This window comes from Lynx canadensis, chromosome B3 (genome assembly GCF_007474595.2).
Source record: "Lynx canadensis isolate LIC74 chromosome B3, mLynCan4.pri.v2, whole genome shotgun sequence".
NCBI classification, from domain to species: Eukaryota; Metazoa; Chordata; class Mammalia; order Carnivora; family Felidae; genus Lynx; species Lynx canadensis.
The window spans coordinates 16,798,237-16,823,458 of record NC_044308.2 but is presented as its reverse complement, the minus strand read 5'-3'; the positions used below and the strand labels follow the sequence as shown (position 1 = coordinate 16,823,458).

Below are 25,222 nucleotides of genomic sequence, written 5' to 3'. Positions count from 1 at the left end.
TCATTGGGTGTAAAGAAGAACTTAATCAAGGTTGGTGCTGTCTGGCCGTTGGAGTAGCACTTTCTCTAAGGTGAAGAACCCCCTAGACATTTGCAGAGAAGTGTCTGAGACAGGCATGGGATGAATGACCTCTAAACTTCCTTTCAGCTCTAAGGCTCTGTGCTTGGATGAAAGGGGTGAACGTGACCACAGTACTTGTCGCTTCTGAACTGGAGACAGATCTAATGGCCCTAGAAGCTTCTTGCACAAGGCTGCCTGCTGTTGCATGCCCCAGAGTGGACCCTTTAGATGGAGTGGAAGGTGCAAGAAGACAGTTAACAGGGAGGGAGTAGTAAGGAGAAGAAGTATGTAACTTCTTCCCCCCCTTACAAACCTCCGTATCTCAGAAAGTTCGTATGTTAACACAAGGATGCTTTGTCCAGGGGCCTTCCTGTTAGGAAAGAAGCAGACTCCAAACTGGGTCTTGAAAACCGCTTCAGATTGCAAAGAGGAACTCCTTGGTACACATTTGGGAGAAAATGAGGCTCACTGTGTTGACAGGTTCAGAAAGAACCTTCAGTGGGCACACTGAATGCTCTTGGATCCAACAGAGAAGACCGAGTATCTTCAGGAATCTAACCTGAATGCAATCAATGTTTTCTCTAGTACAGGAGGAGGTTTCTTTTGGCCTTAAGAGAAACATTGTTGCAAATGTGACTTTCTATGGGGAACCTTTTAAGTTGCCGGTTACCACGTGAACTTTCTTTTGCCACGGGTAACTGATTTGGCTTATTAGGACAGTCTTCCAGGCAGAAGCTTGTCTGCCAGTTGTTTTAAGCTCTGCTTGGGATTTCCAGGCAGTGGTTCTCCAGAGTTTTCCATTAGCCAGTTCTCAGGATGTCAAGAAACTTGATAGGTAGATTCTTCTTGTCTTCCTTTTGAGGAAATTGTGCTTTACTATAAATATGTGCGATATATACACACACACACACACACACACACACACACACACACACACACACATATATACACACACACACATACATATATATGTGTGTGTATATATATATATATATATGTATATGTATGTATAAACACACACACACAGGTATGTGTGTAGCTCATACATAGTTGTACCAGCTGTATTTTCGTTTTATTTCATGGCTTCTAAGCATTTTCCCATAAGCCTGCTTTTGACGCTAGCTGACTTGTTTAGAGAGCCCAGACTAATATACTGGGATAAAATGTAGCAGCTCTCCCTGAGCCAGGGAAGCCTTGATGTTCCTCACACTCTGCTCCCATTGATGGAGGTCTTTGCTTGGGGTGACGGGTGGGGAGGAGTATGCATGAGGATAAAAGGGAGGACAGATTGAAGATTATTTTACAGTGTGAGAGCATCTGGCATACACCAAGCAACACATCCCAAACTGAACTGATCTTTCTCTGTCCCTCCGAAAACAAAAGCTCGCCACACTTCCCACATTCTCCAGATGTATCTTCAAGCTGCCTGCTCTCCCCATCCGCATCACTGCCTCTTTGATCTGGACCACTGTCACGGCGCACGGTGATGGCAACCGTGACTCCGTGGGTCACCCGTCCTTTCTGTTTTCCATATAGCAGCCAGAGTGATCCTTCTAAAATGTACATCTGCTCATGTGACGCCCAGCTTAGAATCCTTAAATAGCATCCTTTTCCTCTTTAAGAGTACTCCAAACTCCTACTTGTGGGTTAAAAGGCCCTTCTCACCTCTCTCTAACTTGGGTCTCACCATCTTTCCTCTCTGTCTCCTGTACCCCTGCAGTCCCCAAAGCCTTGGTCAGTCACACATTCTTCCTGAGTCTGGTTCTCCTGGCCCACGTTCCCCATCAGTTCTGCCAGCACCCCCATGCACCTGCTAGCTCCTGCTGGCTTTTCAAGCTCCTGGCAGTCCCTTCTCCTGTAAAGCCCTCCTCACTGGTCCCTTGCTTGCCTCTCTTGGTACTCCCACTGCCTGTCCTCAGGGTGGGGAGCCCCAGGAGGGCTGGCTGTCCTGTGCTTGTGTGTCTACAGGACCAAGCCTAGGGCCTGGCTCCTAAGGCTGATATTTAACAGTCCAAAGGAGCCTTTCTCATCCCCTCACCTGTGGCTGAGTGCTCCCTGGAGGACAATGCTGACAGCCTTGAATGGATTTGGGCATTCAGCTCACCCAGCTGGCGTCCCTCCCCTCCCCCTGCTCACGATTCTATCTGATGGAGTCAAATCCTCCCCTAGCAGGACGAGAAAACCATAAAATTTCTCTTGCCCCTGCATGTCCCTTATGCACTTTGGAAATTAAAGTGTATTTTCCTGGAGTTAGCCGTGGCTCACCTTTATTCATAAGGATGCATGTCAGTCAGGAAAGGCATGTGTCACAGAGGGTAACCCAGAAATAATTAAGATGTCTCGAAACTAGCCTGTGTTTTGACTCAGAAGTTTGACCTCACTCGAACATCCATGAACTATTTCTATTCTTTGTCACAATTTTATCCCAAATAATTTCCAAAATGGCCCCCTTTCAATTTTTTGTTCTGTGAGAAGAGGTTGAGTTCTCCACCTTCAGTTCCAACCGAACACTTCATAATCGGTTTTAAAATGGCTTCTCTTTGGTAAAGATTGTTAAGGAACTGACTGGCAAAAACAAAAACAAATGTAAAAAACAAAAACAAAAACAAAACACTAAAAACTAGAAGGAACTTAATAAGTACAAGGACACCAGGGAGGGAAGAAGTTAAAGGCTGATATGTGACTTATTTGCTGCCCCCCAAAATGAAGGGAATGAGCTTTTAAATGCAACACCTCATCTTTATGTGGCTGTGACCCCAAATTAATCCTTTTAGTGGTTGGTGTGGGACATGTCGTTAGTTTTTCCAGCAGTTTAGATAGGCTTTTGTTTTTATTGTTGGTCATTCTGAGAATCCCAATGAATAGAAGGATCTCGTGGGCAAATAAATTGCTTTTCTCTCTGTGTGTTTGTTTATAGCAGCTTCCATTTTCCTCTTATTTTGAAAAGCTGAAATGCCTTTTAATCATGTTAGGTGTGCTCCTATTCATGAAAGCCAGGGAAGAGGCTCTCTTCTTTTTCTTCTACAGCTCCGTAATTGGAAATTTGGTAACTGTACTAAATTTTAAGTTTTGGCATTTGTGTGGAGCAGCCATCCATCTGCTGGCGAGACGCACTGCCCAGGGCTTTTCAAGAAATCCCTTAATAGTCCTAAACACTAATAATATTTATATACATTGAGAAGAGACAAAATTTACAGCAGGCTTCTGGGGCTGACTCCAGGACTCTCTAATCCTGAACTTCCTGAGTGTTCTCCTGCCTCCCAGAATCCTCTGATTGTGCTGCTGGGGGAACACCAGCTTCCGTCTCTGGAGCAGCCTCTTATTTAGAGTTTGTCCTCCAGAAGACAAGTGACCTCTCCTTTCTCCTCTGTCCCCATCACACCCCGTTTTTATTCCCCTAGAGTATTCAATATGTGGCGTGCAGTTTGGATCATGTAACACAAAGGAACCCCTTGATTTGTGATCCCTTTAAGAGGAATTGTTCTGCCTATAAATAACATGATTTTACCTAATTTAAGCTTTTCTGAAATTCCTTCTGAAGTAGCTCCCGTCGCTGAAACAAAACCCTAATTCCCCAGCCTGTGTGCTGCTTGTGGCAAGAACTGACTGACCGTGCCGCTCCATGTAATGCACTCCTTTGAAGGGTCTCGGTGGACCACTGCCCAGAGATGCTATTTCCACTGGAATGGGGAATGGAATGCAAAATAAAGCTGCAGATACTTTGTCAGGGTTTTTCTTTCTTTCTTTCTCATACTGGAAATGTGCAACATTTGCATTTGGGTATAACTGATTACCAGCCGGTGCACGGGGATATTTTTTCTATTGTTTTAAATGCTCTTGAGTTTTTAATACTATTTACTGTGAACGTCTGCTACTTAGGATTTTACGTAGCATTTTATTTAAATCATAAGCGAGGGAAAGGGGGTTTCGCGAGCAGATACTGGTCCCAGTTTCTGGGACTCAGGGGGTTTTTTATGTTTATTTTTGAGAGCGGGGGGTGGGGAGGGGGACAGAGGATCCTAAGTGGGCTCCAAGTTGACAGCAGTGAGCCCAACGCGAGGTTCGAACTCACAACCCGGGAGATCGTTACCTGAGCTGAAGTCAGATGCTCAACCGACAGCCACCCGGGTGCCCTTCATCTGTGTTATTCTTTATTCTCATCCTTATCATCTTTCATCTTGCAGCTCTAGCCTCAGTACCTCTTCAAAACCTTCCCTGGTTCCCAGGGCATGCCATGCACCTCCATTCGCCCCTGTACTCAGCTGCCATATTGTCCATTCCTTGAGGGCAACATCTGACACACAGGTGCAGCACGTTGCTAAATGAACACTTGCTAAACGGGTAGATAGCTAAAGGATAAATGGCCTTCTGTTCCTGTTACTAGTTTAAAAGACCTGAACCAAAGATACACAGTTTGTTTGTTCTTTAGATCTTGAGCCTTGAGGTTACCTCCATAATGGATATATTTGAAATTAAATAGTCTCTTAATCTATTTTATTATTAGATATGTTCATGTGTGAGAGCTGATGATAGAACCTGTGTGTGTGCGCGTATGCACGCACATGTCTGTGTGCATTTACTACAGATATGCAAGGCTTATAAATTCAAATTAGTGTTACCCTCTTCAAGATGATCTCCTTGGTAGACAATATTTGTATCTCAACATTTTAGGAACTCCTGTCTGTAATACATACTTTGTTGGTGTGCTTAGAGATAGTTACTTCTCGTTATTTGTTGGGTAGCTTAGTTTTTAGAAATAGCCAGAAGTCATTGAGGCAATCCTGGTAAACAAAAATGACATAAACCAACAAGAATGGTTTTCTTCTTTGCTTGTAAGTAGCTCTGAAGGTGTGCATCTCAGTTGGGATTTTTTCAGTTGGATCTAACGAATAGCAGGCACATAAATAAGATAAAAGTTTACTTCTCTCTCATCTGGAGAAGTCTAGAGGTAAGCAGTCCACGGTCATGAGGGACCAAGATCATTTTATCTTGTTCTACCTTCTTAATGGCCTACCTCATGGTCCAAGATGGCTGCTTGAGCTTGATGCATTGATCCTACATTCCAGCCAGCAAGGAGGGAGGGCATGCTCACTCTGTTTTAAGGAATCTTCCAGTAAGTTCTAGCCAAAAGGTTTTCTTACATCTCACTGGCTAGGACATATGTCACTTCTAGCTACAAGAGAGGCTAGGAGAGGTAATATCTAGATATATTTTGGGGGCAACATGCCCAATTAAAAACTCAAGGTTCTATTACCAAAATAGATGAAAAGAATAAATAACGGGAAGGCAACTTATCGTCTCTGCCAAAAGATGATTTCAAAGGAGACGCTTGCAAAATTATTTTAAGAAGCTCAACAGTATCCTGAGAATTTGTCCGTTTTCTTCAGAGGTGACAGTTTTTATTTGAATGTCCAAGTTCCAAAGTCCATTTTTAAATTCACCTATTTGAAGTAAGATAGGAACTCTTGGATGCAACTGGTAGGGTATAAATTGGCACAAACTTTCCAGAGCATAGTTTGACTTGGCACGGTCAATTCTGGAAATTGATCCTAAGGAAATAATTAAGGATTCTCATGAAGATTGCAGTGTTCATTGTAATAATAAAATGTTGGCAGTAAACAGAATGTCTCATAGTAGGAGACAGGTTATAACCTACACTATACTGTGAGATGCAATGCAGGTGTTAAGTGATTATGGAATCCACGGTATATTATGCCAAAAAATGGTTTCAGAATGGTTTGTTCTTTTTTTGTAGATATTTTTATGTACATGCACATGCGTAGGAAGGGACCTGGGAGGGGCGTGGGGGCGTTCCACATGAAGGTATTAATAAAGGGGGCATTTGAGGCAAATGGACTAGATCTCCTATATATTTTCATTTCTTAATTGTGATCTCTGATACTATTTTGAGTACATATTTTGATTATAAGGAAAAACAATAGAATTTTCACTAAGTAATATATGTCAGAGTCAATAATATACATATTTAAATAATTTTGTGTTGTTTCCCAGCTCAAGAAAAAGTAGGAGACATCTAATACAAACCAGATTTCATATTTTTGTTGATTTATATTTTATCTGCCAGTGAGGCTAACAGCCCCATGGAGTGTGATCATTACAGCATTGTTATGGAGACAAATGCTAGCTCATCTGCTTGGGACATGAATTGTGGATCTCTGGTTTTTAGACACTGCTTTCACTTAAGTTGAGCAGAGGGGCTCAAAGGAGAATGTTTCTAATACGCTGTGAATCCTCCGGACTCAGAGACACCGCCCACCCACCCTTTTTTTGTTGCTTTGTTTTGTTTTGTTTTTGTATTTGAGGAAAACAGTCAGACACAGGGTCCTCTCAGTTATATAATAGGTTAAGATACAGGAGTAAGTTAATACCATCATTTTTTGGAATCAGACCTTCGATATCCAAGCAGACACAAACTTCTCTAAAGCCATTTTGTAAACCTGAATAGTATCGTCTTTACTATATTCTAGGTTAATCATTTTTAAAGTAAATGATTTTTTAAACGATTTTAAGATACTCTTAATATCATAAATAATAAAATAATCTTTGAAATAACTATTTCTGCACACTGAGGCTTTTTAAGATATTCAAGGAATACATTCAAAATGCAGAATGAACAGCGCATAATGCTTTTTAAAGGAATAATACACCGTATTGTTCCCATAGGGCTACCACATTATCACATTGGCCTGGGGCAAACTTCTAATGTGGATATTACTACCCTCATTTTATAGATGAGAAAAGAGAGAGGGTCAAGGTCAGAGAAGCTAATGACTCATCAGGAGCAAACCGGCAGCAAATAGGAAAGGCTGGACTTTAAACCCGGTCTCCTGACTCCAAATACAGAGTATATTCTCCCTGCCTTGATGAAAGTGTGATTAGGGTCTGTAATACTGTCATTGCAAGTCAGTGGGGACTGCAGAGCGGGGCGGTCAGGTAGGTGGGTGGGTGGTAGGTTGTCAGAGAGATCCGGTGGGGATGGGGGGGGGGGGGGGGGGGGGGGCCGGCCACCATGCAGGCCAGGCCCGGAGGAGGCTGTCCAGCCCCTGCCAGTCTCACACGCTGTCCCTTCCGCCCCCACAGTGTGCCCGAGCGCGTGCGGGAAGCGGGCGTGCACGGATAGCAACGAGTGCTGTCACCCCGAGTGCCTGGGCAGCTGCAGCGCGCCGGACAACGACACGGCCTGCGTGGCCTGCAGGCATTACTACTACGCCGGCGTCTGCGTGCCCACCTGCCCGCCCAACACCTACCGCTTTGAGGGCTGGCGCTGCGTGGACCGCGACTTCTGCGCCAACATCCCCAGCGCCGAGAGCAGCGACTCCGAGGGGTTCGTGATCCATGACGGCGAGTGCATGCAGGAGTGCCCCTCGGGGTTCATCCGGAACGGGAGTCAGAGGTCAGTCCCGCAGTCCCCGCTTTCCCACCCCCACCTCCATCCACCCCCACCCACCACCCACCCCTGGGGAGCAGGGAGGTTGGCGCTGCCCTTGTTCCATCTGGGCGGTGGGAACCCTAGGAGGTTAAGAGCAATGGATCCACTTGAGAGGACAGGCGTAACTAAAATTTGGAGGAGATTCTAGGAGCAGTTGGACAATAGTAATAATAATGATAAATAATAATAATAATATAATAATAATAATAATAATAATAATAATAATAAATGGCTTGCATTTGTTGTGGAAGTGTACTGCCTGGCCATTTGAAATTAAGTACCTGACTTGCTGGCCTAGGTACGGCCTGGAGGTCACTCTCTCCCCTCCCTGCCCTTGCCAGGCTACCATCCAGGCCGTGCTGGGGTGTGGGGGAGACCTGGGAGGGCTGTAGACTTAGGATGGCCCTGCCCCACTTCCTGCCACTCGGCACAGGCCCAGTGAAGTCTTTGGGAGCACAGGTGGAAAGCCAAGCCAAGCCAAGCCAAGCCCTGACCAGCATCCCTGGGGCAGCCTGCAGGCCCAAAAGTCCGATAACACAAGCTCCATCCTGTGCCCACGCTAGCGGCACCAGACTAACCGGCAGCTTATAAAGTAACCTGTGTTTTCCATCAGCACCTGCTCCTCTCACTCGCTGGCTTCCTCCACCGTCACCTTCCCTCGTTTTTGTCCATCTCTCTCGTTTTCCTTCCTGAACGTGGGGACTTCACTTAGGAAGCAAAGAAGTTGTCCACAGCAGAGACCATCCCCCTCGTGCATGCCCACCGGGCTTCCATAAATTTGTTGTTGGCTTATGTTTTTCAAAAAGCAATAATAGCATTGTTGTAAAATAGGGAACTATAGCCCTGGAATCAAAAGAAGACTAGGGATATGGGGTTGTTCTTCCCTCCTGTTAGAGCAGAGGACTTTTAGGGAAGAATAGTTCAGTTGCAGTGGGCAAATGCTTCCTTCATGATTAGCTTAGCACCAGGAGACCCTTATGTGCCTGGGTTCTGTAGCAATCTTCTGCAAGTAAAAAATACTATTAGAAAAGTAAACACTAATTTTGAATGTGCAACTCACCTGCTTTTTGCTGCAGTCTATTTCTGGTAACTGCATCAAGCAGTTTTATTTATTTATTTTGAGAGAGAAAGAGCACCCATGCACAAGCTGGCGGGGGGCGGGGGTGGTTGGGGGTGCGGGCCAAGAGAGAGAAGAGAGCAAGAATCCCAGAAGGCTCCGCACTGTCACTGCAGAACCAGACACGGGGCTCGAACCCATGAACCGTGAGCTCAGGATGGGAGCCTAAACGAAGAGTTGAACACTTAACCCACTGAACCACCCAGGCACCCCTCAAGCAAGTCTTTCGAAAAGGGGATTGTGTATTCCAGTGTAATATTTGGAGGTGTGGCTTATACCCTAGGCTTAATTTCAAAACAAAGCTAGAACTGACATGATTTCATAATATTAGACATAGAACAGCTTTTCACCTGTTATAATGGCTTTAACTAAAAGATAGTGTGCCAGGGACTCACAATGAGCTCTAAAGTGTACATATTCCACCCAGAATTAAGTCTACCACATTTTATTCCCCTTTTATTTATTGGCAGACTTAGAACTCAGGAGGGCTTTCCCAGTGCCCTGGGCAATGCCTAGAACCCACATGAGGCACAGCTATGCTTCCTCCGTGGGAGTGGGAATGGAGATAGGGCAGCTGGTGCAAGAACTGGGGGTGGCACCATCTTTGTCCTCGGGGTACCCCGTCCTGCAATGTAGTGCGCCAGAAGGAAGGGAGTGCTAAGCATTTCAACAGTGTTGTTTCTCCCACTGCAGTGCGTTTTCAAAGAATCGAGCTGTTATTTTCCCTACCAGCCCTTATAGTCTGTTCAGAGCTACAGATATACCTCTTCTATTTTAAGATAAAACACCGTCAAGAAAGAATAAATACCCCTCTCAGCCTTTAAGGCCTATTTGACACTGAGTTTAAAATATTTATTAATGCTGTTTATACCCTCTCCGTACCAGAATGGATTCAAGGAAGCTTAATCTATAAACATGTAATCAGAGCACTTCCTTAGAAAAACATTTTTAAAGTGCTAGATGATTCCTAGACAGTTTAGCAAAGGTGTTTGGTTCAGAAATTGCTATTTGAATAAAACGTCAGGGAAAACTAAACATACACTTAACACGCGACCCTAGAAGTTATACTACTGGACATTCATCCCGGAGAAATGAAAACATACGTCCACAGAACAACAGGTACACAGTTGTTCATAGCAGTTTCATTTGTAATAGCCAAAGACTGAAAACAACTTAGATGTTCCACAGTAGGTAAATGGTTAAGCACACTGTGTTACATGCATACCGTGGAGGAATAATTCAGCAATATAAGGGAGCAGAGTGTTGAAATACACGACAACTTGGATAGATCTCAAGGACGTTATGCTGTGTGTCAGAAGGTCTCATACTATGCCAGAGACTCATATGCCAGTCTCAAAAGGTCACATACTATGTAACTCCATTTATATAACAGTGTCAAAAATGACAAAATTCCCGTGATGGAGAACAGATCGGTGGTCACCAGGAAGGAGTTAGGGAAATGAGGACAGGGTGGCTGTATGGGAGAGCTTGGTGAAGTACGTCTGTAACTTGACTGCATGAAGATCACACAAGATATAAGATGACACACACAGAATTATAGGTACACTGTAGCAGTGTTAATTACCTGGTTTTGCTATTGCATTATTATTATAGAAGATGTAACCTTTAGGGGAAACTAGGTGAGGGGTCCAGGAGACCTTTCTGTACTCTATAACTTTCTGTGAATCTGTAATTATTTCAGGAAAAAAAAAAAAAGGTTTTTGAAAGGGAGGGTGGGTGTATTATATGGTGTGTAGGTGAGTTAGAAGTAATAAAAGACCAACAAAAAGAGCTGAAGGGAAGCTACTACCCACGGTAGAAGTAAGAATGTTGTGTGTGATGTTACAGGAAAGAGAAATCTGCCTTTCTGGGGTTGGCCCAGCTCCTTGGAAAACGTTGCCTGGCATTCTCCTGACATGAAATGGGAAAAGAACAGGGAAATTTTGCTTACCTATGAGCTTATAAACAAAACAAACTCCTGCGCCATTGCCTTAGATATGCAGGAAAGTTCCATTAAAAAAAAAAAAAAAGACTTTCATGAGAAGAGAGTTACAACTGCTTTCTTGAATGTTTTTTACTTACCTTCATGAAGTTGAAAAGACCATTCAAGAACAACACTGGAAATACACCTGGCTCATCAGTTCACCATTCTGTTTATTACACACATGTTCCATAAGGTTGTACCTTTTATTTTGTTTGGAAATCAACCCACTTTGATCCCGGGTCTGTGGTTCAGCAACCTGATGAGCATTTTGTCCGCTGTTTCTTAAACAACCGTAGGTGATCAGAAGTGCCAGTCTCACTCACTGATCCCTGAATCTTGGTGGTTAGCAGCATGTTTGGGATAGCGTTTGAAACAGGAGTTCATTACAAAGTAGTGCAAGTTCCTCGCTTTCATCGCGTGTACAGCGGAGAAAACCACCCAGATCCATTTATAAGTTGCTGCAAAACACCATCCAGACATAATTTCATTTGTGCTTTAGCAAGAAAATGATGGATCTGTGCTATTCCACATGCCTTTGGGAATCCCTCACTGGGTTTGGTTGGGAGGCGGGCCTCGAGAGTTAGTCTCCCCTTTGTGGCGGAGACACCGCTGGCCCTGTGCTCTCCCTGTGCAGTCTCCCAGGCTGTGCCAGGGAAGGCCACAACATCGGAGAGCGGCCCCATTTTCCACAGGAGCCACCAGCGAATGTGTCCTTTCTTCCAGGCTGTTTTCTCCCACATGGAACCAGCTGGCTCCCCAGCCGATAGGATGCCTCAAGGGTGCACCACATACTTTGTCTGGAAACAAGAGGCACGCTTTTCCTTTGTAGGCACTTTCTCCTTTTGGTTGCAACTTGAGTGGCTTATCCTGGGTGGCTTAGGGATGAGATGTGGCGTGCTCACTTACGTGCTTCAGAACCGTTGCATTTTGTAACATGTGCCGCAAAAACAACCAGAATAAAAGCGTACCTTCGTGATTTTTTTTTTTTTTTTTTTTTTAATGCACGGAGCCTGACTCAGTTCTCTTCGTTGATTCTTTATCTTCAACAGCATGTACTGCATCCCTTGTGAAGGTCCTTGCCCCAAGGTGTGCGAGGAGGAGAAGAAAACAAAGACCATTGATTCTGTTACCTCTGCTCAAATGCTCCAAGGATGCACCATCTTCAAGGGCAATCTGCTCATTAATATCCGCCGAGGCAGTAAGTATTCCATCCCCCCGGAAGAGATGGCTGGATCCCTTGGTTTCCTTTTGTTGATGGCTTTCCTTCCCATCCGTGCCTCCCAACTGCAGTACGGGCCTAGAAAAACAACATGGTGTATAAGCCTCGTGCCCAACACCTGTTTTTTGAGTTTCCCTTCAAGATAAAAAAACAGATTGAAAGGCAGTCTGTTTTTTAGCCGTGGGCTCAGTGTCAATTCACGCTGTGGGTCGCCACTCGTCTTTCTGTTAGTCCCATCGCCCCTGCAGGAGATGCAGGTCCCAACACACACAAGCCCCAGAAGAGGCTGGTAGACCGAAGGTATGACTCTGCAGCCTGCAGCTGGAGCGGGATCACGTGGCTCCAAGTCCAAAGAGTTTTGGTTACTTGAATGTATTGAGGAGACTGAGCAAAGAGAAGAGTTTAATGATACCACTTTGAAATTTTATTGAGTCCAAAGAGTGGTTAATCTCCTAATTTAGTTTGGAGAGCCGGAAAAAAAAAAAAAAATACAAGTGTGTGTCATCAAAGCTTCAATCTTCACCCCTGTAAGATTGCCATCATTTGGAGTAGATGGCATTCCTGGTAATTGCATGTGTGCAGAAGCATTACTCATGGACTTATTCTGTGATATTTTCGTTTCTGATCTTCAGCTGACAATGGCTTCTAGCCTTAAATTCTCCATCACTGGGACCACTCAGTCAAGGTACTGATGATCGTTGCCTACACTAGAATAAAAGTAGTAAGAACACCTCGAGGTTCCCTAAATCCTTTTGGGGAGAAATCTTTACAGATGGAGGAAAAAAAAAAAAGACTGATTGATTTATTCTGTGACTTTACTTGTCCTTAATACTGTGTGTTCGGTGAGTGAGCGGAGCTCTTATGGTTTCTAGATAGCAGAGACATGTTTATGCTCAGTCCATTTGGAGTTTTTGAAACCCCTGATTTTTCATAACACTTTTGACACAACCACCACAGAGATAGCTTGGCATCTCTGGCTAGAATCTTCTTACTCTTAAGGTGCTTCTAAAGCTTTATTCCTTTGGCTCTTACTAGATTTCTTAATTTTTGAAAACATGTCCTTATCCCTAGAACATACCCTTTAAGTACCAAACCTTCTTCTTCTTTTTTTTTTTTTTAAATGTTCATATCAGGCATGCATCCCGCCCCACATTTAAAATTCAGGATCTTTTCCTTGAAATATCAACTGCAGGCAACTTCCTGTGTTTATAACAAGATTACAGGAAATACACCATTGGTATGTTGTTTTCACATAGGTAGTAGTAGCAGCTCTTTCTCCAACTATTCTCTCGTTATGAAAAATCATACGTGTGCGTTATAAAAACCCTCAGAAAAAAATCGTGTGTGTTATAAAAAACCCTCAGAAAAAAAAATCATGTGTGCGTTATAAACACACTCAGAAAAAAATCATATGTGTGCATTATAAAAAACACTTAGAGAAAAATCATGTGTGCGTTATGAAAACGCTCAGAAAAAAATCATATGTGCATTATACAAAACACTTAGAGAAAAATCATATGTGTGCATTATAAAAACAGAAGCACAGAAACGAATTTTTAAACATCACCAGCAGATAACCATCATTAACATTTTGGTGTGTTTTCTTCCAATCTTAGTAAGATGGACCCTTTAAATATAGATCCCTGTATCTTAGGAACTAGAAATGCAGCAAAGGCAGTTCCTAATGAGACCGAGAAAACGTTGTTTATTTAGTCATGCCCTTGTACTGTGGAGGCAGCACTGTCTGTTGACAGAGCGTATTAAAAGACATTCCCCAGATTTGTCAGCCTTCGCTAATTGGCAGTCTGGTATTTATGATTTTACATTCTGTTAATCAGCCCGGGAGCTATGGTACCCAGCCTTCTAGAGAGTCTCCTTCCCCTGACTCTGTGGGGCCCTGTCCCAGGAGAGGTTGTTCAAAGTCAAGCCCAGGGAAGTACGTTTTTGACAGGGATGGCAAGTTCCTGCACCAGCGGCCTGAGCCTCTCAGTGGCACCACGACCTGCCACGGAATCGTTCTCCAAACACGTTTGTGGGAAGCCGAGTGTGGCATCCTCATGCTTCGCGAACGCTTGCTAACGCGGCCCCCCTCTTCGTGCAGATAACATTGCCTCGGAGCTGGAGAACTTCATGGGACTCATCGAGGTGGTGACAGGCTACGTGAAGATCCGCCATTCCCACGCCTTGGTCTCCTTGTCCTTCCTCAAAAACCTTCGCCAGATCTTAGGAGAGGAGCAGCTGGAGGGGTAAGTGCTCCAAATGTCATGAGCCGACATCCTCCTTTTACAAAAGAAGCAGCATGCTTTTAAGACTCTGCGTTACTAAGGTGAGGGCCCTTTCTTGTTAGGAGGAAGCGAAGGTATTGCGGGTCCGACGCTACCTGCGAGATGGCCCATGTCCTCAGGTGGGGTCTCACAGACGCATGACTCCATCCGCGGGACGTTGCTGTTTTGGAAAAGTGTGTTGTAATCCGTCGATCACGGGCTGCGTGTCTACAAGACAGGGGTGCTGGTGGGGACCCTCTGTGCCAAAAGCAATAGAAATAGGTCCAAGGTGCTTACTCATCATTTACATGACTCTTAGCTACCTCAGGATGCTACACACTGTGGAAAACCATTCTGTCTTTTAAAATACAGTTGACCCTTGGTTTGAACAATGTGGTTTGAATCACGCGGGTGCCCTTATACACGGTTTTGTTTGGATAAATACAGTGCAGTACTGTAAATGTTATTTTCCTTATAATTTTTTAACTAACATCTTCCCCAGCTGACTCTGGTGTAGGGGCACAGTATATAACACATATAATATATGAAATATGTGTTAATCAATTGTTGATAGGACGACTTCTGGTCAACAGTAGACTGTTAGTAGATAAGTGTGGGGAATGTCAAAAATTACGTGTGCGTTGGTGGCTATGCAGAGTGCAGCACCCTAACCCCCACGTTGGTCATGGATAAACTATATACGGGAACGTAAGCGATCTGGAGGAGTCTGGGTAGTTCATTTTGTTACACGGAAATCATGAGTCACAAAATTGTTTTATCAATTAGCCTACAGGATTTACGCTACTGGTAGAATTTTTTGCCTTCTGCAGAAGTATGCTTTGTGATCGGGGCTTTTAAACTATCTGGAGGCTGGGGCGCCTGGGTGGCGCAGTCAGTTAAGCGTCCGACTTCAGCCAGGTCACCATCTCGCGGTCCGTGAGTTCGAGCCCCGCGTCGGGCTCTGGGCTGATGGCTCAGAGCCTGGAGCCTGTTTCCGATTCTGTGTCTCCCTCTCTCTCTGCCCCTCCCCCGTTCATACTCTGTCTCTCTCTGTCCCAAAAATAAATAAACGTTGAAAAAAAAAAATTTAAACTAGCTGGAGGCTTTTCGCTACCAGGTAAACAAGAGTTGATGTTTCTTGCTACGGTTTCTTTCTAGAAGTTAGCCTGCGTGTACCTCTGCATACATACCTTTCTCTTCATACTCCCTTTCAATACAACTCTTGCCCGGCTTTAAGCTTTGCAATAAAAGGAGACATTCATTAAAGAGCGAATTCCTTCCAAAGAGAATTTGGGGAAATCATTTAGGAAAGAAAGAGGTGGGAAGGTCATGGGAAAGGTTGTCCTTGCTGATTTATCTGCCCCGACTGGATAGAGTTACCCCATAAGGGTTTCTTTATAGCCTCCCTGCTTTTCTCAGACTAACTCTTGGTCAGTCTTAAATTCTTAAAATTCCATCATCTGATACAGCTAAAGAGAGAGGGCAGCCCTTCATTCCATCCTGGAAAAGCACACTGTCCTCCCCACTGGGAACACTGATTCTCGAGGAAAAAAAAAACTTTCTTTCTCCCCACAAATCCAAGAAGGCTGCCACTGTGCCCCACAGTGTCCCAAGTCACTTGTACATCAAGCTGGGGCTCTGCCATTTTGGGGTGCTGGCTACTTTTTTTACATGAAATCTTAGAGTGAAGTTTAGCACAGCTCTTTTTCTCTCCAGGTTTGTGTTTCTGGGATCCCTCGTGTTGGTAAGCACTTTTCCTTTGGCAGGTCGGTATCAGCAACTTTTCCTGCTGCTTAAAGATACACATTCCTCCCCTCCCCCAGGCTGAACAAGTGATATACATAGAGATGAAAGCTGGGAGGAGAGTGTAATTTTTATTAGGAATGGTTATACGAGGGGATTACCTTTCAGTCGTGTGGCCACTGAAAAGTATGATGCCCTTAAAGGCAGCTGAGAACTAAGACTGATTTTTATTTGTAGGGATGTAGATGACACATTTCTGACTGCCTGAAGTTTGTATAGAACCTGAAGTCCCGGAGGGGGCTCTTTAAAGGATGCCTGTCATTGCTCAGGTTTTTGGGACTCCTCCAGGCTCCAGGATGCTTCAGGCCCCCACCTGCTATTAACGTTTTCGATGACAAGGGAGGGCAGATGGGGCTGTGAGTTTTCACATCCCACTGCTGATCAGTGGCCCTTGTAAGCTCCGAGGATGCTGGGCTTCCAGCCTTTAATTCCTATGTGCTGCTTCTTGGAGTCTGTCTCTCTGTCTCTTTCCCTCTTTCTCTCTCTCTCTCTAAAGTAGAGAGACTACTACTTTAGAGAGAGAGAGAAACCATGAGCAGGGAGGAAGAGAGAGAGAATCTTAAGCAGACTCCTTGCTCAGCTCAGAGCCTGAGGCAGGGCTTGATCCCACAACCCCAGGACCCTGAACCAAAAATGAACAGTTGGGTGCTTAACTGACGTAGCCACCCGGGCGCTCCTTGGGGGTTCTCTCTTTAGCTGGGGTGCTTGAGACTCTTGCCTGTCTTGGTGAGAGTTGCGTTCTCTCATGGGCCTTCCCCACCCATGACCAAAAAAGGTTTAGGTCATCGTCACTTGTGATGAACGCCCCTACAGCTCTTTGCACCAGGTGTGCCCACCAGCAACAACTCAATTCTTTGTTTTGCATCCTGAAACTTAGGAAGAGCGTTCGTTCCAGCCCTTCACCAGCTCTCCCCACCCCTGCAAGGAGGGAAGAGTCAGAGAGAGGCAGAGAAGAAAGGAATATGATAAAAATAAATACCAACAACAGTGCAGAAGCAGAACTTGCAAGGTGCTCCCAGGGAAGGGAAAGGAATGTGCCACGGGCATGAGAAAGAGGCAGATAATCTGATTACAAAGATCCCAGGGTGGCATTTGACATGGGCCTCGAAGTGTTTCCAGAAACACTCAGAAAGCAGAAGGTGAAGAGGGCAGTTCAGGATAGGGCAGCAACCGCAAAGGCGGCGAGTTGGGGCATCCTGGGACCTGTTTGGCAAATAATGCTGGAGAGGTAGGTGGTATTAGAATTACGTAAGGTGTTATGCACCCAGGCGTGGAGGTTATAATTTAGGTAAACGATGGAATGTATTCTTTCGAGCCCGAGGAGAGTTAGCAGAGCGGCCTGGACATTTCGTTTCTGTGCGCCTTTGGTTTAAGCCAAGATAATTTTTATCCCAGTGCTTTCCCAACTTTGCGACACGTTAGAATCCTCTTGGGTGGGGACAGGTAAAAGAAAAATCCCAGTAGCCCAAGTGGCACTCCCAGTGTGGTCAGGATGTTTGGGGGTGGGATCCAGGCGCCAACGATTTTCTTAAGAATCCGAGGTGATTTCACTGTGTAGCCACAATTGGATACCATTGCTGTGTCCTGTCATTTTTCTCCTCAATGTGTGCCTCCTCAAAGCACTTTACCTCTTTTCCTAAATATCTTCTTGTCACACTACTGCCTTAAAAGACATTTTTCTTGAACTTCTGTAGCTGACAAGAACACTAATAAGTGCCACCATTTGGCTCAATGGAAGTTTCATAGCATTTTGTTTGGATGGAGAGCAGACAAATCCATAGCGCAGGGATCCTTCTATCTGAAGACCTTGGCTTTCCAGACTGGAACTGAGATCTACCTCCAAGTCCCTTGCGCAACCCAGACCACTGAGTCAAGTGCAGAACATGAAGCTCAAGCATTTTACCTGGAGTGGAGCTCGAGTCTGTATTCCAAGCGAGCCGATTTTGTAATCTGATTTCCAGGGCAGCGAAAGATGTGGGCAGAATCACATCTGAACAGGCAGCAAGGTACTTGGTGGCTGGAAGAACAGGGCCCGACAGCATGAGGCAGTCATCAGTCTGTCCGAAAGCACTCAGACCTCCAGGTTTCCTCGAGGACGTGACTCAGGCTGCGTACTGTGATGTGTTTCTAGACTAATAGCCTTAGACATTAAGAAATCAAGGTTTTTCTGCTACTTAAGAAGGAAATGGGTCTTGTAATACACACGTATAAGATTTATATAAAATGACTAATTTTTAAGCCCTGGAATAGAAAACAATATTTCTGCTATCTTGACAGTTCCTTCATTTGGACACCCTTATTTTTTTATGGCATCAGACAAATGAGGAGTTAGAATTTCAGATTCTTTGGTGCCCAAGGATTGTTGCTCCAAAAAGCATAAAAGCAGATGCAGGTAGCAGGGGATATAAGAATTGAAAACCGGGGCGCCTGGGTGGCGCAGTCGGTTAAGCGTCCGACTTCAGCCAGGTCACGATCTCGCGGTCCGGGAGTTCGAGCCCTGCGTCAGGCTCTGGGCTGATGGCTCGGAGCCTGGAGCCTGTTTCCGATTCTGTGTCTCCCTCTCTCTCTGCCCCTCCCCCGTTCATGCTCTGTCTCTCTCTGTCCCAAAAATAAATAAACGTTGAAAAAATAAATAAATAAATAAATAAGTAAGTAAATAAATAAATAAATAAAAGAATTGAAAACCTTGGGTGCCTTCAGGCATCTCTGTGCTCACTGTCCTACCACTTGACTTTGCAAAACTTGGCGCTTCATCCTGCCTTCCTGCAACTCTCAGATTAGGCTGCAACAGGGCTGTGGGGACTTTTAAAAATAAAGACTCAACCATGTGACTCAGCAATTCCAGGCTCTACCCAGTATCTTCCCAAGAGAAATGAAAACGTGCCCACACAAGACCTGAATGTGAATGTTCCTAACAGGATTATTCATGATAGCCCACCCCCCACCTCAAAAAAACAAAAACAAAAACAAAAAAACACTGGAAACAGTCCACATGTCCATCAACAGATGAGTGGATAAACTAACTGTGGCACAATGGAATACTATTCAACAATAATATAACAACATGGGTAACCCTCAGAAACATTGAGCTAAGTGGGAAAAAAGCCAGACACAAAAGGCTGCACATTACGTGATTCCATTAGTTTCTACAAAAAACAAAACTGTGGAGACGGCAAGCAGATTGGTGAAGGCTGGGGGTAGGGGCAGAGACTGACCAGCGTTGGCAGGGAGGGAACTTTGACATCGTGGAAATATTCCGAAACTGCATTGTGGTGATGGTTGGACAGCTGTATAAATTTATGAAGCTCACGGCTCTGTACACTTATGATGGGTACAGTTTTTGGTAGGTAAATTCTATCTCAGTAAAGCTATTTAGAAAACAATCAAAGGGGAAACATGTTCTGAGTTTCTGTCTGGTGCCTAGTGGCACTTGAATATAAATGCCCGCCCTTGCTGAGCCCCCAAGGTTGGTGCAAATATCGGATTTGGGGGAGATTGGATGTGGTGTAAAGCCGCATCTGTGAAAAGGCCAAATCCTGTATCTGTTGCAGATTGCTAGGATGCTGGAGACGGTCCTCGTGTGCTGGATTCTGATGCCCCCTAGAGACAGCCGGAAAGAGTCTATGGTTTCTCCGAGAAATGAAAGGGAATGATCAGCTGTGTATTTGCAGATTTTTTTTTTTTCAATTTGTCAGTAAGGGCTGAAAGGCAGGAATATCCCTTCCACCCCCGTAGTTTGAACTCCTAGCCCTCAATCCCCTTTTTCCCACCCTGGGAGAAGCCAAATAAGACACTGCCTAGAGTTGTTGCTTAGTGAGCGGTAGAGATGATGCTCAGACCCTGATGTTTGGATTCTCCAATGCAGTGCTCTAAACACTGGCCCTGGAGCTGTCTTCTGTGCACCATGCAGATTCCCAGCCCTTTCGCTTTCCTTTGCTTCCACATCCTTCCTGCCCTTCATCAGAGCAGGTGGGGAGGTGGTCGTTATTGGTTACTCAAGGAAGACAGCCCCAAGACTGGAGCCATGAATCAAACACCTGAGTGTCTAGTATATACCAGGTATTTAGAATATATCAATACAGTTAGGGGCGCCTGGGTGGCTCAGTTGGTTGAGTGTCCGACTTCGGCTCAGGTCATGATCTCACAGTCCGTGGGTTTGAGCCCCACGTTGGGCTCTGTGCTGACAGGTTGGAGCCTGGAGCCTGCTTCAGATTCCGTGCCTCCCTCTCTCTCTGCCCCTCCGCTGCTCGTTCTCTCTCTCTCTCTCTCTCTCTCTCTCTCTCTCTCTCTCAAAAATAAACATTACAAAAGAATATAAATCAATACAGATAATATACAGGTATCCTCAAGGAAATGATGGATTGCTTGCAACCCACCTGAATTGGTCTACATTTTGTCTGATGGGGCCCACCCAAGTACAGAAACAAACATCTTTTGCCACACAAGGAGGGCTGGGAGTCAGGATATCAATACCTATAAAACCCGGGCATCTGTGTGAGCTACAGAAAAATAAACAACTTAATTTTTTTTTATATATTCTATGAATGTAAAGGCAGTAAGCTTAGAAACAATTAGGAAATCACATTGATTAATTGACAATTGACGTATATAGCCATTTCCTTTAGGAAACAATGAAAATCTGTGTGTGTGTGTGTGCCTGTGTGTATAAATGTGCAGGCAAGTCTCTCTGCCTTGTACCATCTCTTAATTGTCACCTAATCATGGGAGGGAAGTTTGGGGTGGAGCCAGGCCCCAACCTGGGGTTGGAGAAACAAGAACACTATTGACAGGCAGCTCCTGATGGCTTGGTTATTATTTTGACGAGGGTTTTATTTTTGCTTCTTCTGTCGCTCACACAGGCTCCATGACGCCTGGGTTTTATTGATATTGGTATCCTGGCCCCAGGCCTTCTCAGTGTTGTAAAAAATGTTTGTGTTTGCTGTAAAAAGATAATCTTGCTTTTCAAAGTGATTAATCACATACACAGAATTTCAGTGTGCCTGCCACTCATTTGTCAAGTTCCTGATTTATAATTCATGCTTCCTCCATGGGGAGAAGCATGTTTTGTTCAGAAGGTATTTTCCGTGTGGTTCTGTTCCCTGCCAGTGAAATCCGTTTACTAAAAGGAAGCCTCACCCCGAGTTGAGACAGGAGCTTGACCTGGTTAATTGGCCTGCACTCCCGGCCTAGAGGTTTCTGCACCAACCAGATCTTGTCCCCTGGGACCAAGACAGGAACCTGGGAGCAGCCAGACCCTTTGGGGTTTGGTGTCGGCACTGCAGAGTGTCCTTCAGAGCAGGAAGTAACCGTGGGCAAGAATGGGAGAATAGGAGGCATCTGTTTCCACCTGCAAACCCCTCCGTCAGTTGTGTGCATGCATCACCCTGCTTTCTTCAGCCTGGCAGTGCGGGGGGGGGGGGGGGGTGGCCACCGGCCCAAGGGATGGCCCATCTCACCTTGCCACGTCCCAGCGCTCCCCACCTGTACACATGGCCTTGCGTTGCGTATCCTGAGTCTCGATTCATTTGGACAACATCTCATGTTCCTTTTTCAGTGGGTATACGTGTTAGGGAGTGAGCTCTTCCCGAAAGGAAAGTATTACTGCCTCGCAAGTTTTGGCCACCTGGTTTGGTGGCCATGAATGTGTCAGGGGACCTCAGGGTGGGTTAGTGAGGAGCCTGGCTTGGTTTGAGAGGTGCTGCCTTTGGACTTACTTGGCCCACCGGACCCTGTGTGGGCAGGGCTCCCACCACCACCACCCCTGCACGTGTGTGGACGGACAGCGCCCAGTGCTTGTCAGGGGGCTGGGCTCAGGCTGGTGGGGCAGATTCCAGCTCAGCGTTGTGACTTCTCCCGGGCATTAGGGTCTTGGACTCCTAAAACCAACAGGGAGCTGAGATGTTCATACCCCTTGTTGTCCTGACTGTGTGTTCATACCCTCCTAGTCCTATGAGTGAACCAGACTGATGGCTACAGAAAGTTGTAAGTGAACTGCCTATGGCTACGTGGCTCATCCATGGCATTTGTAGTCCTGAACCCCTGTCTCCGAACAGGGGCTCGAGTGAGCCCCGGATAGAGCCTGAGGCTGGGGACCAGGAGGGGGAGAAGACCGGTTCGAGGTCCATGTGGAGCTGACCTTTCAGCCCAGAGGACTTGGATGGGCAGCAAGGTCCTGCCTGCCTGGTTTCCCCAGGGACCCGGAGAAAGGGGCGTCATTGCATGGATCTTTCTCCAGACCCCTAAGCTGTAGCTGTCTGCTCTCCCACCTCCCAGAGCATGGATTTCTCTCTGGGTAGCCAGAGCTGTTGCTGATTCCACCGTCCTCCCATCTTCCCTTCAGTCGACAGGTGGAGCCGCTGCTTCTGTGTCCGCCCATAACTCACTTGGTCAGCTCTGGACCTCCAGTCCCTTGTCAGTGCCCAGCACCTGTTAGACCAGTGCTTCTGCCGGTGCGATCCCGGCACCTGAAGGTGTCAGCACCACTGAGGTGCAGGGTGCAGGTTAGCAATGCAGATTCTTGGCCCACATAGACCTACTAATGAGAAACTCTGGGAGTGGAGCCCAGCACTTGGAAAACAAGCCTTGTGCACACTAGCCTTGTGTTGGATACTGAGTCACTGTTGCCTGGATGATGTGGCCCAGAGGGACTGCCCTTAGCGGGGGTGGTTTCTCTTTCCCCACCTTCTCCCAAGGCGGGTGGTGAGGCTTTTCAAGATGGGGTGAATCTGGAGGAGGGAGCAGGCCCAGGGCTGGTCCACCACTGAGTCTGGCTCCCTGTCCCCATTCTGCCTCCTGCCCCATCAGACACCGCTGATGGCACGGGTGGGATTTACCCCCAAGGATGATGGCAGACTTTCTACAGCAAATATGTAAGCTGTTCCGGTTGAGTAGCCGAGCGTGTCTGTTCTCCCGTGGACTGACTTCAAGTGCATTATACATACTCTGCTCTGAGAGAAATACCCAAAGGCATTTCTGTGGAATGATTCCAGCAACACCCTCTGGTACGCAAGGCATCATTTTGTTGGTAATAGAGGTCCTAAAATTAATTCGTGTCTTCCCGATTCCAGTACGCTGTCCTGCAATCAGATGGTTACTGTTGTGAACAGGAACTGTCCACGCTTCCCCACTATTAATGACTAAATCTCTCACTGGCAAAGGCAGCGTGTTCCGGAGCCACGTGTGGAGGAGGGCCCGTGTGGCGCGGCCAGTGGGTGGGAGGGGACACTGGGCAAGGGCTGGAGAGCTCACGGTCGTTTCTGTGCTTCCAGGAACTACTCTTTCTATGTCCTCGACAACCAGAACCTGCAGCAGCTCTGGGACTGGGGCCACCGCAATCTGACCATCAAAGCTGGGAAGATGTACTTTGCTTTCAACCCCAAGTTGTGCGTCTCCGAAATTTACCGCATGGAGGAGGTGACCGGGACTAAGGGGCGCCAGAGCAAAGGGGACATCAATACAAGGAACAACGGAGAGCGAGCCTCCTGTGAGTGGCCCCTCCTCCTCCGGTCTAGAACAGCGGCTCCGTTTGTGGTCCCCTCCTCACTTCACTTGGGGGTGGGGGGACACGAGGCCTCCTTAACTAGCACTTTGCTCACACGTGTGTATGTTCAGAGTCGGTAGCAGGGCAGATTCATGACACATTCATGTTCGTGCTTCTCCCTTAGCATCTAGATGAATGCACTACACATTTATAAATAGGTTCCTACACAGATTTTCCAGAAGTGCTTACAGAATGCAGAGTTAAATGTCCATGTATTTTATACATATATAATGTATGTATATTATATGTGTATATTATATATAATATATATATTATATATATTAGAGATAGAGAGAGAGAGGGAGAATCCTAAGCAGGCTCCACGTTCAGTGCACAGCCCAACGTGGGGCTTTCCATCCCATGACCCTGCTATCATGACCTGACCCGAAATCAAGAGTTGGATGCTCAACCGACTAAGCCACCCAGGTGCCCCAATTTAAATGTCTTTTAATGCATAGGCATACGGTCGGATTATTTGTCACAGAGGAGCTAGTTCCCTTCAGGAAGCGAGCTCAGCTCCACTGCCCACAGCATAGGGGAAGCCTGAGGGCAGAGGGGGCTAAGCCCCAAGCCCAGCGCATGGCCCTGGGGTCTCTGTCTCTCACTTGGCCTCCTCCTCACTCACACCCCAACACGAGAAAGGTGGAGAGAGTCTATAGACTCCCTGAATTGACACTGCTTTCTTAAATTTAGAAGAGTGTAATTATAACCTTGCAATGGTTACATGACTTTTACCTTTAAGGTCCCGTATCTGAGCTGTAGCAGTACATCTCTCAGCTAACCCTGTATGTAAAACGGCTTTTGAAAACGTGGTTCTGTTCAGGTGGATAGAGTTCTAAAAGTAAATTGTCTCTCTGTCCTCGGCCTTTAATAAGGGAAGGGTCTTAGAAAAAAAAAAAGAGAGTGATTTATAGGATCAAAGATGTGCACACGCACGTGCACACACGGCACACGCAGGTTCGAGAAACTATTAGCATTTGATGAGTTTTGCTGGCATCTGGATTTACCCGGTAGATACTCAAACTGCCCAGGAAGGGTTTTTGGAGGGAAGAAGCCTGATGCAAGGCTGAATGGTGTGTTTGCAACCAGCGCCTTGTCCTTGACATGCCCACACAGCCCCTGCCAGACTCCCTGTTCTCCAACTCAGCCGGTCTGCCCTATCAGATTGTGACTACGGTAGCCGTTTCTTTCCCATTGAAAACAAAATCATGTTTTCTCTTTAAATAACCCTCAAGCGGAAACTGCAGTGTTTTTCTAATCTCACATCAGCACATTTTGCCCCCCGACTTTTTAGTATTAACTGCCTTCAGCCTGCGCTTCACCTACTGAGTACGTCAGGATTCAGGCAAATATAGGCAGAAAAGGACAGTCTGTAGGAGGGCTCCGAGTCTCCCTGAGGAGAGGCGGTCAGCAGCTCTTCCCCGGTCCTCGTGGTCCTTTGAATCTGGCCAGAGGAACAAGACAGGGGCTCAGAGCTGGGTCCCTGCCATACCTCCCCAGCAGCGTCCCACGGAGCACAGGGGACTTTGCCAGGTGACACTGTTCTTGTCAGTGCTTACTTCATTCCCGGTGGTATGTCAGCCCCAGCTGGAGCCTCCGGGAAGCTTCCGTGTCCTTCCAGGCCGATACCACGTTTAGACTGAAAGTGCCCCACTGTGGCACACCTGGTCTGTTAGCCCGTCTCTGCTGATTGAGCAGGAGCAGGCGGAGACCCCTAACACTACAGAGCAGGTGCCCTCCTATCGCAGAAGATTCAGCCCAGCTGACGGGGCTCACCTTCCCCAG

General features: G+C 46.1%; 1 protein-coding gene across 3 annotated transcripts in view; it reads left to right on the top strand.

Annotated features, from left to right (window-relative positions):
- Positions 1 to 25,222, top strand: part of IGF1R (insulin like growth factor 1 receptor) — a 303,217-nt gene that overhangs the window by 227,878 nt on the left and 50,117 nt on the right. For all 3 annotated transcript variants that reach the window (XM_030317480.1, XM_030317482.1, XM_030317481.1), the window contains 4 exons: positions 7,162 to 7,474; positions 11,661 to 11,809; positions 13,932 to 14,076; positions 23,166 to 23,380. In XM_030317480.1, the coding sequence (XP_030173340.1) occupies positions 7,162 to 7,474; positions 11,661 to 11,809; positions 13,932 to 14,076; positions 23,166 to 23,380 (822 nt within the window). The remainder of the gene's footprint in view (positions 1 to 7,161; positions 7,475 to 11,660; positions 11,810 to 13,931; positions 14,077 to 23,165; positions 23,381 to 25,222) is intronic.